This window comes from Antechinus flavipes, chromosome 1, assembly GCF_016432865.1.
Source record: "Antechinus flavipes isolate AdamAnt ecotype Samford, QLD, Australia chromosome 1, AdamAnt_v2, whole genome shotgun sequence".
NCBI classification, from domain to species: Eukaryota; Metazoa; Chordata; class Mammalia; order Dasyuromorphia; family Dasyuridae; genus Antechinus; species Antechinus flavipes.
This window is the reverse complement of record NC_067398.1, coordinates 668,231,557-668,243,713: the sequence shown is the minus strand read 5'-3', so window position 1 is coordinate 668,243,713 and position 12,157 is coordinate 668,231,557. Positions and strand designations below refer to the sequence as shown.

General features: G+C 38.9%; 1 protein-coding gene across 1 annotated transcript in view; it reads left to right on the top strand.

The window, feature by feature from the left end:
* CPAMD8 (C3 and PZP like alpha-2-macroglobulin domain containing 8) overlaps positions 1-12,157 on the top strand; it is a 166,017-nt gene that overhangs the window by 15,409 nt on the left and 138,451 nt on the right. The window contains exons 4-9 of the mRNA XM_051972095.1: positions 1,635-1,800; positions 3,037-3,089; positions 5,833-5,850; positions 6,528-6,582; positions 10,289-10,402; positions 12,021-12,105. Of these exons, the coding sequence (XP_051828055.1) occupies positions 1,635-1,800; positions 3,037-3,089; positions 5,833-5,850; positions 6,528-6,582; positions 10,289-10,402; positions 12,021-12,105 (491 nt within the window). The remainder of the gene's footprint in view (positions 1-1,634; positions 1,801-3,036; positions 3,090-5,832; positions 5,851-6,527; positions 6,583-10,288; positions 10,403-12,020; positions 12,106-12,157) is intronic.

Below are 12,157 nucleotides of genomic sequence, written 5' to 3'. Positions count from 1 at the left end.
AGCATCAGAGTGATAGCTATGTAGGCATTTGCACCAACATTTTGTCTTGGGCAGAGTCTTGGGCTAAGATTGCACACTTGAATGGAGCCAGCATCCTGGCCATGCTCCCTTCTTCTTCAGCTGGGGGCCAGGAGTCCAAGGTCAGAGCCAGTTCTGAGATTCTGTGATTAACCATTAGCCACACTGCTGTGTAGTCCTGGAGAGGAAGCATTGGACAAGGCACTGGGAGGTCAAGTCCAAGTCTCAGTTTTGCATTTCTAAGATCCCTCCTGGCTATAATTCTACACTCATATATTTGCATTACTGATGCATTAAAGTTTGGAAATGTTTTCATCACAATAATCTTTGAAATAGGTACTGCATTCATTTTACAGTTGAGTAGGAATCCAGTTTTTATTCCATTGTATCACAGTTTTGTAAACTAGAGTACTAATGTAAATGTCTTGTTATTATGGAAAACATTAGACCAGATAACTCTGAGGTCTCTTACTTAAATTAGAGAAGAGTGTCTCCTATTCGATAGTAACCTTTCAAGCAAGTTCTGTGACTTCTCTGTAAAATGAGGGGTTCTGGATGAGGTGACTCATAAATACCCTCTTTTACTTTGAACAATCTCTGACTATAATAACTGGAGAGTAGAACCCTTAAAGACTGTTTCACTTTCTCCCTCCACAGATAAACGGCTAAAATTCTGTTTTAAAAGGGGCAGCCGGTACCATCCGGTAGAGTCCTGGGTCTGGAGTTAGAAAGACCTGACTTCAGATATTTAACGAGCAAGTTACCTAATCCTGTTTGCCTCAGTTTACTCATCTGTAAAATAAACTGGAGAAAGAAATGTCCAAACACTCCAGTATCTCTGCTAAGAAAACCCCAAATGGGGTCCCGAAGAGTCAGACACGACTTACATGACTGAACAACGACTCAGTTTTAAAATGATTGTTGCAGAAGTCTCCAAGGTTTGCATTGTATTGTAATGAAGGATAAATTCTTCAAAGAAGTAACTTTCTTAGTGTTTGGGAATTCTCTTTCCTGGGTAGCTGGACATGCCCGCTAGAGCGAGCAGAAGGAATCTTGAGAAATTACTTCTGGGGCTTGGGCTTCCTGTGTGTAGAAAGCCTAAGCCCTGGGACCATCCCTGTAATTGCAAATAATCATAGATGATTACTGAAAACACTTTCATTTTAAAATAACAGAAAACAGCTTAACTCCATAAGGAAATACTCCAGGCAGGTGGGAGACAGCAGGGAGCCATCCTGTCAAGGCAAAAACGGAACCTTAGGTTGGCAGGTTGGGGAGGTCTCGTGTTCAGCCTCAAATGCTGTTTTCTTGCTGAAAATTAAGCTACAAATTCAGTTAGCATTGCTTGAGCACTAAATCCTGTACTCGGGACTTGTTCTTGCATGAGGGCCAAAACCATACCGGTGCATCTCAGCTCTTCCCAATGCTGTGTATTTTCAACATTAAATACAGGGTAGACAGAGACTGTTTAGGTTCCAAGAAGTTATTAACCATGTTACTATTTGAAGCTAGTGTAAAATTCTCCTAACCAGAAGCTTCTGGGGAGAGTTTTAGAAAGGCAGGAGACTAGCATTTTGGCCTTTTCCCTCCTCTCTCCATTATATTCTCTCTCCCAGGTGCCTTCAGGTCTTCGTGGACAAGCACACTTGAAGGTTTGGGGTAATCGCCACCTGACAGAAGATGGCTACATCTTTCATAACTACACCACGGTGACAATTGACAGCAAAGGATCTTCTGTGTTCATCCAGACAGACAAGCCTTTGTACAAACCAAAGCAGAGAGGTAGAGTAACCTTAGCCAGTCACTCTTGTTCTGTGAAAGAAGGAGCAGTCTCAAATAGGCTCTTGGGTGACAGGTACCAGATTTCAGATCCACCTCAGGGACAATTTCCTAATAATCAGAACTTTCCCACAATGAACTTTTGGATGTGGTGAGTGTCAGAGGCTCTGGGAGTGTACCAAAGGTCCAGAATCCTAATTCAGATGGCACTGATCATTTCCAAGGAGGTGCCATAGGAGAAGCCAGAGCATAGATTGTCCCGAGATAGGTGTCAAAAACAGAACTTAAATACCAGGTAGAAACCAAGAAGTTAATATTCTAGTTCTCTATCAATCAGTGGACTCCAAGGTTTGGTATCCTGGGAATATTCTGAGCAAATGGCCTTGTGCTTCCACTAAAGCAGAGGTGGGGAACCTTTTTCCTGTCAAGGGCCCTTTGGGTATTTATAACACCATTTGTGGGTCATACAAAATTATCCACTTAAAGAACTCAAGCAGTGGGAAGTTGGGGTTGCCAGCAGTTATCTTGGCAGGATCAGATCGAACAATTTTGTGGACCTTATACACCCTGTGGTTCAGATGATCCCTACCCCTGCATTAAGGACTGGGAGGCTGCAGGAGCAACAAATGTTTATTTGCACTTATCTACTTTCTCTGGCCCAATTACTTGGGTTTCCATGTCTGCACAGCATCAAGAATTAAAGAGTAAGTTTCCTTTCATGGGAGATGTTCAAGCAGACACTGATTGGTCTAAAAATCTTCTGAGATCCCCTGTTTCTCAAACAGAACTTTCCATTTCTAGACTTCAAAAGTTTTAATGGTTGTCCCCCATGCTTGAAATTCAATCCCTCTTCATCTCTATCTCCTAGATCCTTCGGTTTCCTTCAATCTTAAGTTCTACCTTCGAAAAGAAGCCCGTCTCTGTCCTCCTTAATCTAGTAATTAATCTGGTATAAATTTTATTTGTACATAGATATTTACATGTTTTCTTACCCCATTAGTCTATGAACTCCTTGAAGGCAGGGACTGGATTTTGCCTTTCTTTGTATCCCCAGTACTTAGCACAGAGCCTGACATAAAGCAGAAACTTAATAAAGATTTATTGACAGATTGAGATCCTTCTAAGCTAAGATTCTTTGATTATCCAGGAGTAAAAATGTTTAGGTTCACTAGCACACCCCATATTACATGTCAGAGGGTATGAGCCTCACCTAACCATTATTTTTCATCTTTGTTTTAGTGCTCATAAATTTATTCATGGTTTCTCCAGAACTGAGACCAGTCAATGAGAAGGTAAGGAGACTAATTCTTTAAAATTAATTAAATTAATTTTCATTGAAGAGAATATATCCAATATCTGAAATTTTGATACATTAATTGGTTAAGTCGTAAGTTATATGAGGTTCCCATGTAGTCTTTGCCCAAAGAATGTAAGCTTCTTGAGGGCAGAGACTGTTTCATTTTTGTCTTAGCACAGATAGTTTCAGTCATTTTTCAGTCATGTCCAACTCTATATGACTCCATTTGGGGTTTGCTTGGCAAAGACACTAGAATGATTTGCCATTCCTTCTCCAGCTCATTTTATAGATAAGGAAACTGAGGCAGAGGGTTAAATGACCTGCCCAGGACCACATAGCTACTAAGTATCTGAGGCTGGATCTGCACTCAGACAGATAAGTCTTTCTGACTCCAGGCCTGGTACTCTGTTCACTGTACCACCTACTTGCCCAATGGGAAAGAATTAGGGGCAAAGATAAAGAAAGAAAGAAAGCATTGATTAAGTACCTATTATGTGCCAGTACTGTGCTAAGGATTTGAGATGAGAAAACAAGATTGTTCTTTCCCACAAAGGAACTTACCTTCTAAGGCAGGGACGACTTATAAAGAGGTGTTAGAAAAAAGGGAATTGGGCTACAAAGATGAGTAAGTGAAAGCCTGAGACCCAGAAAGATAAGGCCATACTTTTCCTATTATCCTATTGGATACCACAGTTTTGGTAGGGGAGATGAGTTTACATGGTATGGAATGAAAATTAAGGTTAGACTAGGATAGATGTCACCTGTGTGACAGCTTGTACTAATCCACAGAGATGAAGGATGTACAACTTGCCTACTAGACATGCCTGCTAGAGCAAGCAGAAGGAATCTTGAGAAATTACTTCTGGGGCTTGGGCTTCCTGTGTGTAGAAAGCCTAAGCCCTGGGACTATCCCTGTAATTGCAAGTAATCAGAGATGATTACTGAAAACACTTTCATTTTAAAATAACAGAATAACTAGATGCTGAAATATAATGTGTGTGAAGGAAATAGAAGTGTTGAGCTGGAGCCAGATCATAGAAGGCTTTAGCCACAATGAGGTATTTGATTTATCCCAAACACAGTAGGGAGCCACTGAAAGTTTTTGAGAAGAGTGACATGATAGCTTTGTGCCCTAGAAGGATTATTTTTATATCTGTGTGTGGAGGATGATATGGAAAGGGTCAAGGGGAGAAGCTACAATCAGAGAGGGCAATCAGAAAGCTATTTTAGTGCTAGTTAAGGAGATACAAGGGCTAAGGGTATTAGCCTACAATATAAATGGAGAACAAAAGAACATGAGCAATGATGTGGTAGTAAATTTATACAATTTGGCATTTGATTGCATATGACTGGAAGCTGGGGAAAGGTATAAAGGTAATGGAAGAAAAGCAGATGATTCTGTAGTTGAGAATGAGTGACTGGGGTAGGGAAGTTTGGAGGAAAAAGGTAGGGGGGTTCAGAAGTCATTTAAGTGCCACTCTACTTGTCCTAGGTGTGTAAGCCTGGTTGGGCACACCACTTTATCCCTCTTTAGCTTCAATTTCCTTATCTATAAAGTGGGAGGAATATTCACACTACCCAACTTCCCAAGACAATTGTGAGAAAAGTGTACCCTAAACCCTAAAGTTTTGTAGAAATGAGAGTTGTTTTAATTATTATAATTATTGGGTAAAAAGAGACTTATACACAACAGCATTGGATTATGAGTTGTAGACCATTAGAGAATCAAAATGTATGCATTCATAAGGTCCTAGATGTTTATTAGAAAATAAGTTAGACATGATTGTACATGTGTACCATATTATCGGGTTGCTTGCTGGATTGGGGAGAGGGAAGGAAGGAAAGGAGGGGATAAAATTTTAAAATTCAAAATCTTACAAAATTAATGTTGAAAGCTATTTTTATATGTAGTAGGGGGAAATACTATTAAGTTGGGGAGGGGAGAGAAAATAAGTTAGAAAGAAGAGGTGTCCGTGTATACTGGTGACATCAGAAAGGACTTTGGAAAACATAGGATTTCTGCTGGAGCATCCAGCAAGTCCACGTCTGTCTGTCATACTTAATTCAGTTCAATTCAACAAATTTATGAAGCTCCTATTATGTGGAGGACCCTACGAGGGACTAGTAGAGATGCATCAATAAATAATATTTTTTTCTTGCTGTCAAGCTGCAGGCCTGATAGGACATAGCTGATAGTATGTATATGTACATACATATATGCATATATGCACACATTTACACATAGGATGAATATAGTCACAAAATGTATGTATATTTATATATGTATGCATATTATTTTTAATCTATAAGTTTATATGGCCTATTTTAAATAAAGTTGATTCATAGGGGAGACACATAGTACTGTTGGATCAAAGAAAAAGAGATTATTCCAAACTGGGGGATAAGAAAGACTTTGTACATAAGGGGATCTTTGGATGGATCTTGAAGGCTGAAGAGGGTTTTAAAAAGGCAGCAGTGGAGAAAGGAGGGCACTCCTGGCAGAGGGAAAGACATAAGCAAAAGCAGGGATGCAGGAAAGCATGGACCATGTATGGGGCGTAGGAATCCAGACAAATAACTATGATATAAGTTGGCATAAACATGCTAAATGTCTTAGAGAAGTACAAAGTGTTATTTGAGGTCAGAGAAAGAACACATGTTTTCAAGCAATGTTAATTAATATGAAGAGTTAGTACCTTGCCTGGGACTTAACTTTCCTTCTTTGTTTTTGTTTTTAGCTGGAAGCCTACATAGTGGTGAGTATCTTCCTGGAAACACTAGGTGCTGCTTTGGCCTCCCCACGTACAAGGCTCTGTTTGTTCTCTCTTTCTTTGCCTATTCTCATGCTCTGCTTATGTTCCTGATGGTTTCTGAAAATACCCGTTTCTAGGGGTATTTGACAGCAAGAACTGTTCACCTTTTGAGGTTCTTCACTGCTTTTCTTAGGCTTGCTTGGGGGAAGACCTCAGGATCTCACAAAAAGAATCAGGATCTGGGTTAGGAAATCTGGTTTCTGGTTCTAACTTGGTTATTACAGCCTGGCTGAACTTGGGCAAATTAGTTTCTTACTCAAAGCGCCAGTTTCCCCATGTGACAGACAACTGGATCCAATGATCTCTGAGGTTCCTGTCCCTAGCCCCCATTTGAAGATTCTCTGTTCTGGGGTCCCTGCCAGTGCTGACATTCTATGGTTCTGTGCACAAACCCTGGAAAGCCTGCATACTTCTGTCTAGAAGGCTATGCAAGATCTTACTACCCATTTTAAAACTTGATATCTGAGATTTTTACCTCCATCGTTATTAGTGAATTGTGAGCAAAAAAAGGACCAAAGAATTGGAGTTATTTTCCATCTGCTGAGTGAGTTCTCTCACTATTGGTTAGAATGCTAGGGTAATGATGATTATCCATGTCTGTGTTTCCTTAAAATTTGCAGGACCCTCGGGGATCTCGAATGATCGAATGGAACAACCTAAAGCCCCTATGTTGTGGTAATGTCTTTGCCCTTTACAACTTTTTTTCTTACTTTAATTTGTTGCTTTTTCTTCCAACCCTTTTAAGCACCCAAATCCCCTTCATTTATAATGTGAAAAGAACTTATTGGAAGAATCAAATGAGCCAAAAATCTTTGTAAATCATAAAGCCATACAGAAATGTGAGCCAATTCTACCTGCCATCTGGGGGAGGGGGTAGGGGGAAGAAGGGGAAAAGTTAGAACAGAAGGTTTTCGCAAAGGCCAATGATGAAAAATTACCCATAAATATATCTTGTAAATAAAAAGCTATAAAAAAGAAATGTGAGCCATTGTTAGATCTCTTGATGATATTTACATTTCCTTTCTTAGCTCCCTTCCTTTTAGCCATTTTTGATTCAGTCCTGAACTCCCTGATGTTCTTCCTTTTTACTTATTCCTCCTTTAAGGGATTCATTCATTCTCATGTCATCAGATACCAACTCTTGGTGTGACCTTTTTGATCTTTCAAGTGAAAGAACTAGACTTGACAGTGAGAACTTTTCCAGTGTAGAGTTCTGTGTTTAGCTTCCATTTTTCTATCATCACCATCAGCCATCTTTCCAAGACCTTGTCTCTTTCTTTCTATCATGTCTCTCCCTGCTCAAGAACTTCCATTGGCTTTTTAAAATGGCTGCAGTCAACATTTGGAAAATTTTATTTTGATACATGGGAGATTATATGATTTTTTTTGCATATAAATGGCTCTTTTACAACTTCTTCTATGTGATGTTTATCCCCCCACCCCCAATTGGTTCTTCTCCGTTGAAGATATAAACAATGTGCTGGAAACATTCCTTTTACATTTTCAATTATCTTTGGTATACTATTGTAGCATTTATTCTCCTTGTTGATTTTCATACTTGAAGAGGACCAAAATAACATTAAGTATGTCCAGCTGAGGTTGATCAGACCAATCAATACAAGATCGGAAGGCTCTACTACAGATAATCTGTGGGAACATTTGGGATGGAGATTGCTCTAAATAAACATTTATTAAGCACCTATTGTGTGCTAGGCACTGTGCCAAACTGTGAGGTTCTAATTAATAAAAAGAAAGCCAGTCCTTCCCCTTAAAAGCTTACAATCTAATGGAAGGAGGCAATACACAAAAGGAGGCAGGAAAAAAGGTGTAAGGGAAACAAAAGGGTACATAGCAAGAGGTTTTTGGTCTGTAAAATGGAAACCAGACAGAGAAGCAAATGCAAAGAGGAGGGAACCAAGTAAAATTCTTGCCCTATATAAAGGAAGGAGAAATGATGTCCTGTTCCTTGCAGCCATCCAATTAGAAAGGAGAGGAGGCAGCAGCATGATTGTGAGATTAGAGATGAAGAGCTTAACTTGGAAGCCACATCTTATTTTAGGGAATTGAGACCAGTCAGAGCGCTGCTTAGTTTTTGGACATTTTGAAAAGATGTCCTTTAGGTAGGTCAAACTCAATACATTTAAAACAGAACTCGTTATTTTTTCCCTAAACCTCTCTCTCTTGTTTCTATCTGTCAAAGGCCCTACTATCTTCCCAGTATCCCACCTTCAAGAATATGGAATCATTCTTGACTCTTAACTCTCCTTCATATCTCCCTCCCACCCTGTATCTAATCAACTGCCAAATTTTATTCCACCTACATCCACATCTCTTTAGTTAATCCTCTTCCCTGTACACTCAGCACATCTGTCTTAAATGCTGGCAATGGCCTTCTAAATTGTCTCCCCACCATTAGTCTCTCTCTTTTCCATTCTTCTGAGGTGTCAAATTGAGATCCCTAAAATATAACCTTGTGCATATTCCTTTTCCCTTTACAATAAAATATAAATTCTTCTGTTTAGCATTTAAGCCCTTTAGGAATTGATTCCAGAATAATTTTCAGGACTCCCTTTCATATCGTTCTATCACATGCTTTAAATTGTGTCCCATTTGCAATTTCCCATAGAAGATGATCCACCTTTCTTATTCATACCCTTACACAGGCTATCTCTCACATCAGGAGAGCACTCCATTCTCACTTCTACCTCTTATGTCCTTAGTGCCATCTCCTACATACAGAAGACCCTTCACAATCTTCCTTTTGCTAGCGTGCTCCCAAATTACATTGTTTTTACTACTTCTAAAAATAAAATATTTTATATATGTATACACTTATACATGTCTGTGTAATTTTGTCTCTCCATTTGCTTTATGATATTTCCAACATTTTGTATGTCCTTCTTCAAAAGCATCAAATGAAAAAAAAAAGAAGTAAACTTAATTTCATTCTGAGCATTTTATAACATCTCTTAGAAGAAAGGAGATAAACCCTTTGGTCTTGTAAAAGCAGGACAAGGATTCTAGGCTGGTTAGAATGAGCTCAGATAAGCCTTCTCTTTCCTTCAGGCTCATTTTATTTGCTTGTTCCACAGACCTTTCCTCTGTTTACCATCTCATGGATATAATATCTCCTTATTCCTATCGCATGAATAGAACTCTGATGTCTAGAACCAGACACTGAAGTAGCCAGTGAGTCTCACATTTTAGGAAAGAAACTAACAAGCTGAAGCTTATCTAGAGTGAAACAGCTAGGATGGTTAGAGAACCAGAAGAAACCAATGTTATATGATCATTTGAAGAAGCAACCCATGTTTAACTTGAAAAAAGAAAAGACAGAAGGGGAAGTAAAAGCCATCCTATGCTGAAAGCCTGTCACATCGCAAAGGCATTAGACTTATTTTTCTTTACTCCAGAGGCCAGAAGTAGAACCCATTGGCAGAAATTACTAGGAACAGAGTCTAGTTTGATTGAAAGATACATTTTCCAGCAGTTCAGGGTATCTATCAGTGAACTTCCCAGTACTGGAGGTCTCCGAGGAGAACCTTGGATGACTATTTGTTGAGGTTAATATAGAGGGTGTCTTGTCAGATAAGGGTATGCTAGATCATACTCTCATCTTACCACTGGGGTTCCTCCTACCTCTGTGATTCTATAAAGTTTGGCATTAACTTAGAGTGATCCTCCCACTCTACTTCAATATCCTTCTTTTCTGAAAATCAGGGGAAGATTCATCTCTTTCTATTTTAAAATAATTTAGTACCGATCACTTCTCTTTCAGGTTGCCCTTAGCCCTATGTCATGCTCTGTAACCTATAAAGTATTATATATATGTAAACTATTTATAGCTATCCAATTCATACTTTAATCACTTACAAATACTCTAGTCACTATTAGAGTTGTAAGGGATGTTGATATCTGTTATCTGAAGCATGAATCCTTTTCCCCAGCATCCCTGACAAATGGTCATCCATCCAGTTCTTGCTTGAACACCTTTGGAACAGGAAGCTTCACTTGTTGAGATATTGCTCTTTATAAATATCTTTAATTATTTTATATCCATTCTCTCTGATTAAACTATAAGCTGTTTGGGAGAAGTGGCATTTTCCTTATTCATGGTTTATAGACCACCTTCTTAAACTGTGATCATGATCCCATATAGAGTCTCACAACTGAATGTGAGAGTCACAAAATTATGATTTGTTGTTAGTAAATGTTTGATTTGTAAACCTATTTTATATGCCTATATATCCAAGGTCACATAAAAATTTCTCAAGTGAAAAGGGAATTTGAATGGGAAAAGTTTAAAAAGCCCTGGTTTATATATGTAATAGAACTTGAACACATTCAATTGATGTCTAAAAAAGACTTTCTTTTTATCTAGGTATTGTCAATATAAGCTTTCCTTTATCTGATCAACCTGTCTTTGGAGAGTGGTTTATTTTTGCTGAAATGCAAGGGCATACGTACAACAAATCATTTGAAGTTCAGAAATATGGTGAGTCTGATAGCATTTATCATCTAACTATCCTGAAGGATTTATTTTAGGGGAGTTGCACAGAGAAAAAGCACTGGAGTCATACTCCAGCCTCTATTTGAGTTAGGGGAAAAGCAGGCTTTTAAAATAGTTTGGTGCTGCCTTCAATTTTGGAGTACTATTGGTGAGCAGATCTATCTTTTGGGAAATTTAAGAAGCTACATGTGACAGAGTTAAGAAGTATATATCCTGGCAAGGCTTTGAGAAGCTTGCAATCTATGACATGGAAAGGTGTAGGTTTTCCCTACTACCTCCCTTGAGACTGGTGAATGTAGCACTGACTACAATGCTTCTGGGAAGGGGAATCAGGAATCTCTTGTGGCATGAAGAGTTTGGTAGGGCACATGGTCACCTTTTCTTTTGCCCTCCAATCAGACATAAAAAACCTCCAAAAGAGTGTCTGAATGGTGGACAGATATTGCCTATATTTAGTTGGAGAGCTGTGTGTCTGCATCTCTGTGAAGGTCAGTTTCAAGACATAAGAGAAAATTATCTGGAAGTGTGAGTACTTTGTGACCGCTTTGTAAACTTAGGAAGTCATTCCTCTGGAGATTGAGTTTTTTCAGTTATAAAATGGGCATAATGATCCTATTTCACTGGGATGTCGTAATTAACAAATGAGATCAGGGTACAAAAGGGTTTTATAGACAAAATGCAATACCCTATAGACTACTATTACTATGCTTCCGTGTCAGGAAGGCTGCAGAGGGGATTTCTGTATGAGATGGGAGGTTAAACATATTGGTTTGTAAGGGCCCTTCCACTCCTTTGATCCTAGAACTAGGCCTTGTGGTGTAAGTTATTATATTAATTGTTTCATGTTCAATTCTCTGTGACCTGCTATGGGGTTTTCTTGGCAAAGAAACAGAAGTAGTTTGCCATTTCCCTCTCCATCTTCTTTTACAGATGAGGAAATCAAGCTAAGCAGAGTGAAGTGACTTGCTCAGGGTCACATAGCTAGTGCCTAAGGCTGGATTTGAATTCAGGAAGATGACTTCCTGATTCCAGGCCAGGCACTCTATTCACTATACCACCTAGCTACCCTATGGTGTAAGTAGCGAATCCTTTAAAATCTCCTTTTTTTTTTTTTAGGGGTAGCTAGAAGATACAGTGGATAGAGCACCAGCCCTGGAGTCAGGAGTACCTGAGGTTCAAAAAAAATTTTTTTCTTTTTTTTTTTTTTTTAAACTCAAAGTGATGATTTTGGATCCAGATTTTTTTTGTCCTTTTCTCTGATGTCTCAACTGTCCAAAGTGTACTTGAAAGAATATTGTATTTGAGAATAGATAACCTGAGTTAGGGTCCAATTCTACCCCTTACTGGTTACTGATCAGACATAGGGCTTTGGCATATGACTTAATCCATTTGAATGCCAATTTCTTCATGTAAAACAGGGATATTAGTTGCACTCCTCAATTCTGGAGAGAGAAGGGAATTGTTGTGAGGGTCAATAAGATGATGTATGTGAAGCACTTTTTGATTACAAAACTCTTTGTTGCCATACCATGGAGATATCCTGATAGAGTGCATTTATTTTTTACACACTAAGTGTGCATGATTCTTATTCTTTTCCATTTAGTGCTGCCCAAGTTTGAGCTCCTCATTGAGCCACCTCAGTATATTAGAGATCTTGCAACCTGTGAAAAGGGGACTGTTCATGCCAGGTAAGAGGCCTTCACAGTTTGTCCTTTGGGAACCATGCCATTTCCATCCCTC